An 8,431-nucleotide genomic window follows, 5' to 3' on the forward strand; every position below is an offset into this window, starting at 1 on the left:
CAACATTTTGGCTAGCAGATCCCTGAAGCGATCAAAATCTGCACGCCTAAAGTCTAGGGTCGTGAGCTTGGAATACTTCCTCCTGATTGCCCTGAGGAGATTAAATTCAACTGCTTCATGGTCACTGCAGCCAAGGCCGTCTCTGAGCCTCACATTGCTTACCAGCCCTTCCCTGTTGGTGAGAACAAGGCCCAGCATAGCACCATTTCTTGTTGGTTCCTCTACCATTTGGAGGAGGAAGTTGTCTTCTATGCAGTCCAGGAACATCCTGGATTGCTGGTGCCTTGCTGTGTTGTCCCTCCAGCAGATGTCAGGGTGGTTGAAATCACCCATGAGGACCAGGGTTTGTGACCTGGAAACCGCTTCTATTTGCCTATGGAGGGCCTCATCTGCTTGGATCTGCTGGTCAGGTGGCCTGTAGGAGACCCCCACAGTAATATCTCCTTCCCCTGTCCTGCCTTTAATTTTAACCCATACGCTCTCAACTAGCTCATCATCCCTCCCCAGTTGGAGCTCCACTGATTCCAACTGGCTATTGACATAGAGGGCAACACCTCCTCCTCTCCTTCCCTGCCTATCCTTCCTAAAGAGTTTATACCCATCTATGCCTACATTCCAGTCATGGGATTCATCCCACCAAGTTTCAGTAACAGCCACTATGTCGTGGCATCCCAGCAGCACAGTGGCCCTTAACTCATCCTGTTTGTTGCCCAAGCTGCGCACATTCGCATAGAAGCACTTCAGCTGGGCTGGCCCTGTCCTCCTCTTGTGCCAAATCCCCTCGGTTTCCACAGAATGTCCTGGTGGATCATTCGTGGCTTGCCTCAGGGCAGCAAGTTGAGAACCCTTACCAGCTCTCCTTCTCTCTACTGCTGGTGAGCTGCCCCTCTGTTTGTCACCAGCCAGCAGGAGACTATTAACCCTTTCCCCCTTCAAATCTAGTTTAAAGCCCTATCAATGAGCCCTGCCAATTCCTGCCCCAGGATTCTTATCCCCCTCTGGGACAAGTGTGTCCCATAAGTTGTTTTCAGCTCAGGTGCCTTGAAAACCAATCCATGATTGTGGAACCCAAAGCCCTGTCGATGGCACCAGCCCCTGAGCCATGAATTGATCTGTCGGCCCTTCCTCAGTGTTCCCTCATCCATTGCTGACGTTAGAGGGATGGCAGAGAACACGACTTGAGCCCCTGATCCCTTTAGCATTTGCCCTAAGGTTCTGAAGTCTTTTTTAATAGATTGTGAGCCTCTCATTGTTACATCGTCACTGCCCACCTGAAAGACCAGCAGTGGGTAGTAGTCTGGAGGACTCACGAGGTTGGGAATTCTATCTGCAACGTCTTTTACTTGGGCACCAGGGAGGCAGCTGACCGCTCTATGAAATGGGTCTGGTCTGCATATTGGGCCCTCTGTTCCCCTCAGTAGGGAGTCTCCTATGACGATGACCCTGCGAGGTTTCTTTCCTGGGTAAGTTTTGATGGCTGGCCTGAGGCAACCTGTCATTGGTGCAGCTTCTGACCTTCTTGAGTCCTCGGCCTTACCAATGACCTGTTCCTCCTGCAGAGCCTCATACCTGTTCTGTAACTGCACTGGAGGCAGCGTGCTGCTCACAGGAGCAGACTTCCTTCGTTTGCATTTCTTCTGTCAGGCAGAGACCTGTTCCCATTGGCCCTGCTCATGTGGGTTACTACAGGGAGGTTGAGAATCTTGCTTCTGGGAAGGTATCAAACTCCCTGTTCCCCTAAGAGTTACCCCCTGTTCTGGTTTAGAAGAGATTACATTATGGGAATCATCAATTTTCTGCTCATCATCTCTTCTAGCTCTTAGCTTTTCCACCTCTTCTTTTAGTTTGACCACCATGCTCATCAGATCACTGACCTGCTCACACCTGAAACAGGAGCTGCTTCCTCCAGCCTCCATGTCGAGTGCCAGGCTCCAGCACTCACTGCAGCCACCTACCTGAACATCTGCATGCTTGTGTGTGGTCTCTGTTTGGGTGCCCACTGTCCTTCTGCTAGCCTTTGCTCTAGTGGTGACCATCTTGCAGTAACCACCCTCTCCACACGGCTTTTTTTTTTTTTTTTTCTCCCCTGTCAGTGAGCAGCCGAGCTGCGCTCCTCAAGCTGCCTCCTCTCTCTTCAGCCACGCGCTGGGTTCTGTTTGGTTTGCGCGCGGTCTCCATGGCAACCCCTCCCCCAGCTACGTCACTGCCCTCCGGCAGGTATGCAATCCGAGCCCCCTGCCCCTCCTCCTCTCTTCGGGAAGTCCCGAGCCACCAGCCCCTTACCGCCTGAAAAGCAAGGGAATCAAAGCCAAAAGCCAAACTCCCAGAGCTGCGCTCCTCAAGCTGCCTCCTCTCTCTTCAGCCACGCGCTGTCTGTCTGACTGTCTGACGCGCAGTCAGTCTGTTTTCTGGATCATGTTTTATAAACCTCTGATTATATCTGTTGCTCTGTTTTGATTTCTCTTCTTTGCATTGCTAGCATAGTATTGAAAATGGAACACAACTCTACTATGCATGAGGGAAGGCATTTGCATAAGAGGTTTGGGATGGGGTGAGACTTTCACACTTGCCCTAACACCATATATCATTTTATCCCATGTTTGTACATGCTGTTCTCATTTTGCTGTAGCTGTTACAAAAGTCAGTGGAACCAAAGGCAGCCAAGGAGCAGTACAAAGTGGAGAAATCTTGCACGTCTGTACATTTTCTGCTAGGTTCAGGGGGAAATGGTTGTCAGATTTTACTGAAATCTTATTTCTTAGCTGTAAGCAAATAATGTAGACTACTGTTTAGGCACACTATAACTGCTTGGAAATTTTAGCTGGGTATCTGAGCCTTAAAATTTTATGAAGCTTTAATTTATGATATGCAGTTGTTGGCAATAATGCAGCAGTCAGCAATTTTTAATAAATAGTATTTGTTACAAAAGTTGAGACCTTTTGACCTTTTTATAAAAAGGTCCTAAAATCTTGTGGTTGGAAGGGATGAGGAAAGGTGGTGAGTGTTCACCAGAAGGAAAAAAGGGATGTTATTTCTGTGTTTAAATACTTGGGAGACTGGCTGTGTTGGGGTTTTGGTTGGTTGGTTTGTTTTTGTCATTTGTTCTTTTTCTTTTTACAGCACTGAGGCCTATTGTAATCCAAGTCAGACAAGGAACTGAGTAGAAAGGCAGGGGCTGAATAGTATATAAAACCTAAAGAGCTCTAGTAGGTAAAAGTAAGAACATCTCTACAACTCCATAATATTGAGTCAGTTCTCACTGCCTGAAATTTTCAGGAATGTTTGAATAATTGGGATCTGGTACCACACTGGATTTGAAGTGACTGTGTTTTTTCTTGGGGAAAATGCTTAGCGTGGGCCCTGGAGTTGCCATTTTCTCTGCTGATTGTAGAAGAACTTTGGGTGGCAAGCTCAGATGTCATCTTTAAAGCCAGGCCAAGTGAATTCCAACTGAATTGTGTAAAAGCATGAGACCAGCCCCATACTGCCACTGGTGATACTTAGAGCATGCAGATAATTTGGGATTTGTGAAGGCAATACCCTGATCCAATCTCTTTTCTTGTAACTAGATTGCATGTCCTCAGCTACTCAGTGTTTTCCATTTTATTACAAAATTAGGTGGTTGATAGACATTCACTCAGGACAACAGAGTAGTGGAACTTCTCTAAATGGTCCCTTTTGACATGTTCTAGTAAAGTGACATTCTGACTGAAGTTTCATTTCACACCAAGCACATGCTATGTCCTCTGTAATGCTGTAAAATGACCTGGGGCAACAGATCTTTGTTACATTAGCCCTCTGTTACAAACAGAATTCTGTTTGCCTGTGCATCCATCTCTTCCATGATCTCTGAATGTCAGTGGCTCTCAACACATCTTTCTTCCGAGAAAAGGTGATTGGAAAATAGTTCATTTACCACACAGTTGTATTTGTTGTTGCAGTAATAGCGTATTAATTTACCAGGGAAGATGTTTAAAGCTTTCATATTTTTCCATCAGAGAGTATCCACACAAATCCCTAATTTATTTATTTATTTTTCTCTAGATTTAGATAAATATTGAAGAAGAGGCGCCTTTCTGTGTGCTTAAAGCAGATTGGGCATAGCGTAAGTCTACATTGCAAGCAGACTCTGAAAAGCATAGCAGTCTGCATCTCTCTTCTCAGGAGCAAAGCAGACAGCTCAATCAAATTTCTCTTTCACTCCCCTGTTGACATTTGCTTCACTCTATCTGTGCACCATCTACTAAAACTGTTTTAAATGAATGAATAAATTAAAGAGTAGAGCATTTTACAGAAACAGGCAGCTGCATCAGGGAGTGTACTTTATTAAAATTGGTCAATGGAAAGGTTGTTGAAATGCACTTAGCAGCAGCTTGGTGCGTAAGGCTGTGATGGCTGTACCAGTCCAAGTGGCTGAGATTATGTGGTTGACTCTAGTTACCACTTTAAAGGACAGGTCAGAAAATAGTTCTTTCCCAGTGGAGTTTACTTTCATTGGTAAAAGTTTATATCTTGGGAAATGTTAATGTTCCTTTGTATGTAAGGAATTGTATGAATGCTGACCAGCAAAGCTTTGGTTTGTAAAGAGGCAGTGCAAGGATAGGTAATTTAGCCATTGTGGTTCTGAGTTGAGCTTTTATACTTAGGTACTTTCAAAACTTATACACTTTTCTTTATCTGTTGCACTAATATATCTTTTTTTTTTTTTAACTTGGTTTCATAACTTTTAGAAGCATACAATAGTTGATGTCTCCATGCTGTCCCACCTCTGAGTTACTGCATTTAGTCTTAGCCCCTTGTCTTCTGCTGTGACTGTCCTGAGAAAGTGCATGCAAATAGGTGATAGGATTTATTTGCTGTTCTTATAGCCCTTTTTCTGTTCCTTGCAGTCCTCCCATGCCCCAACATTGCCATTCATTTGCCTGTATGACCACTCCTGTTTTCAGTTGTGGTTCTGCAGCAGAGAGACAGATTCGGAGCTGCCTTAACATTCCTGATTTCCTTGTTACTTTATGGAATATGATTTAGATGAATCTTGTTGGAGTAGGCAGAAGGATTGAAAGATCTTGCAGACTAAAGATACAATTTTGAGAAAGATGAACAGAATATCTTTATTTAGATTTCCTTTACTAAGGCAAAGAATATCTCCTGTGTAAGTGGGATGTATCAGAGTGAACTATCATGTCTCTTCCCTGTTTAACACTTCAAGAAGTGTCTCTTCACTTTAACTCAGCAACTGCAATAATTCCTGTCTGGAAAGCTGATTTTATCTAGTGTGCCATCACCCCTGTTTTGGCCAGTGGACTTCACCTCTGGAATAATGTTTTTACGTTTTAAAGGTTTGAATCCAGAAATCTAGGTTGTTGTAAGATATGCAGTGTGATTTGTTAATAGAAATCAAAGAACTCAATGAACTCAATACAATTCCATAGGTAACATTTTTAGTAGGTTTTTTGTTTTGTTTGTTTTTTTCTCTTGACTTTTGAGTTCTGGATGAATAAATTTTATGTTTTTTTGGACAGATAAACAGAGGTCACATGACAACTGAAGCAAAGAGGGCTGCCAAGATGGAGAAGAAGCTGAAGATCTTGCTTGGTGGTTATCAGTCTCGAGCAATGGGCCTCATCAAACAATTGAATGATTTGTGGGACCAAATTGAACAGGCACATCTGGAGCTACGTACTTTTGAGGAACTGAAGAAACATGAAGATGCTGCAATCCCCCGGAGACTGGAGGTGAGATTCCTAAATGTAATACCTTAGGTCAAATACAGGCACTTTGTGGAAAAGATATTTTTACAATTCATGGCCTCTGAGGTTCAAATTTTTAATGGTCTTTAAATTACACTTTTGGCTGTTGACAGACTCCTGAAATTCATTTCAATATCAGAGAGTCTATGAAATATATATTAGAAGGTGGGACTAATCTTCTAGTGTGCTTTTTAACTTAATTTTTATTTTATTTCCTTGTGTGGTTTATTTTATTGATCTTCTGCAATGTGAATCAGCGTAAGTTCCATATCCATCTTAATTTGGCTTGCTTTGGGTTTAATTACTGTTAGAAGTTAGGGTAGATCCAAAACTTGTGTAAAGCCTTCCTTAAAAGTCAGTGGCCTGAATGCCAGTATGTACTACAGAGTCTCCTATCTTTTGACATATTGATGGTATTACTCCCTGAAATTAATGTTGTCAGGCTTGCAGATGACTCAACTTTTAGAAATCCAGTAACAAAAAGGGGTTCTTGTACTGATTTAAACATATAGAAGGCCTTGCTGCAGGATGCAAGCTTAATTTGGAAGGTTACCTAAAAAAAAGTTTTGAACAAATTCATGGAAGAGGACTCCATAGATAACTGTTAAATACAGGGCATTGCTTGTGTCCAGTTTCCATTTTGAAATCTCTCCTTTTGAAACATTTGTGATTAACTACTGCCAAAGAGCCACAGAGATGACTAAAGGATTATGACATCTCACTTAGGAAGAAAGGCTGAAGGAGCTTGGAGAAGAGGAAACTGTGGAGTGACCTCAATAATGTTTATAGATATGTGCAGGGTGGGTATTAGGAGGACAGAGCCAAGCTCTTCTCAGTGATGTCTAGCGATAGGACAAGGGGCAGTGGGTGCAAGCTAAAGCATATGAGGTTTCATGTGAACATAAGTGTGCTGGGTTGAGGGAGCCCCCTTCCCCACTTCACTGGCAACAATAAACACTCAGACAAATGGATTGCAAAAGTGATGGAAAGTTTAAATAGAAAGCAGTGAACATTTACAGAAAACCAAAAGCGCAGTGACAAAAAAAGATCCCAAAACAGACCCAGAGAGATCCCATCCCCACCTGAGGGTACACCCAAAACCCCTAGGGCTCCTTCTTCCCCCCCCCACTACTAGGCTAGTCTCAGCTGGCCAGGTCTGAGACTGCCCACCCCCCCGTGGCCTTGGGCCTAGCCAGGCCCAAAGCCAGGGGGAATCTCCCCTAGTTACCGGCTGATGGAGGAGGAAGAAAGGAGAAAGTGCTAGACTCCGCACTGGATCTTATAGTGGTGCAAAGAATTGTGGTAGGAAATACATAATTTCCTGTGTCCACCCCTCTGGGCTGAACTTCTGGACACAGGAAGTAAACATTGCAGGGGGCACCCAGCTCAAACTGCAACAATAAGGAAGAACTTTTTCACTGTGAGGGTTACAGAGCACTTGAAGAGGCTGCCCAGAGAGGTTGTGGAGTCTCCTCTGGAGACATTCACAACCTGCCTGGATGCCATTCCTATGTGACCTACTCTAGGTGATCCTGCTCTGGCAGGGGGGTTGGACTAGATCATGTTTTGCAGTCCCTTCCAACCCCTGATGTTCTGTCATTCTGTGTGTGAAAATCAGCATAAGACACCTGATGTTAGAAATTAGATAACTGTGATTGTTGATACTCTACATCAGCTAGTTTGCATTTATATTCAAGATAAGTAGTTTTAGCAAGATCTTGTCTCAGTTATGATCCCTTCCTCTGAGGGAGCTAAAATACAACCTTTGGGAAAGATTTTTGTGGGTGTGACTACTGGAAAAACTGACTGGTTGCTTACTTATTTTTTTCCTTACAGTGTCTGAAGGAAGATGTGCAGCGACAGCAAGAGAGAGAAAAAGAGCTCCAGCAAAGATTTGCTGACTTCATGTTGGATAAAGAGACTTTTCAAGCAAAGTATTAGAGCACAAAATTCCATTTGTCACTGATGTAACATTTTTAAAGTGTACAAATACTTCTCCAGCAGTTTTTGCCATCATTGCAGAAATCAAATGTAGTCTGCTGTTTGCATCTTGTCAGTTTTTGTTCCTCTTAATTGACTATTCCAACTGCTCTAGGTATGAATGGCTTTAGCCAGTATTAAAAATCGGATTGAAATGTCCAAAACCAAAAAACAAAGATCACTCTGGTATGATTTTAGCTATGTCTTCATAGGGTTATCACATTACTCCTAGTGCTTTACCAGTCTTAAGACCTGTAAGATACATGCCTACAGAATAATGTCCTTTGAATAAACCTGGAATGTTAAAAAATAGTGTAGAAATAAAATGCCTGTCTTTTAACTAAAACTGAATCCTCCCCTATCCCAGGCTCTTTTGTGTTTCTGGTAAATTGTCTTTCTTCTCTTCCCCTGCTGCTGCTTTTTTTTTCCTGAAACTAATTGGTAATAGGAACTACCTGTGTGGGATAATTGTGGCCCATGTAGTACAATGTTCCTGATTCTTCTCTACACGTATGACTAAACACTCCCATTCTTACCAAGATGTTCAAGTGATCATACTGGCAGTAAACATAATTTCACCATCCTGAAGCAGGGTAGGTTTATGTTTTTAAAAGCATCCAGCATAGCTTAACTGTTCCCATAGCTTTCAGCAGAACATGTGCCCTTAAATAGTGATGCTTTTAAAATCATCTGTGCATAAT

At 43.0% G+C, this 8,431-nt stretch overlaps 1 protein-coding gene across 1 annotated transcript in view; it reads left to right on the top strand.

Moving 5' to 3' along the window:
* Window positions 1-8,042, top strand: part of CDC5L (cell division cycle 5 like) — a 61,580-nt gene extending 53,538 nt beyond the window's left edge. Inside the window, exons 15-16 of the mRNA XM_068142965.1 lie at window positions 5,523-5,735; window positions 7,587-8,042. Coding sequence (XP_067999066.1) covers window positions 5,523-5,735; window positions 7,587-7,691 — 318 coding nt within the window. The 3' untranslated portion in view covers window positions 7,692-8,042. The remainder of the gene's footprint in view (window positions 1-5,522; window positions 5,736-7,586) is intronic.
* Window positions 8,043-8,431: the final 389 nt, after the last annotated feature.

This window comes from Melanerpes formicivorus, unplaced genomic scaffold (assembly GCF_026170545.1).
Source record: "Melanerpes formicivorus ecotype bairdi unplaced genomic scaffold, bMelFor1.0.p_v2 SCAF_9, whole genome shotgun sequence".
Taxonomy (NCBI): domain Eukaryota; kingdom Metazoa; phylum Chordata; class Aves; order Piciformes; family Picidae; genus Melanerpes; species Melanerpes formicivorus.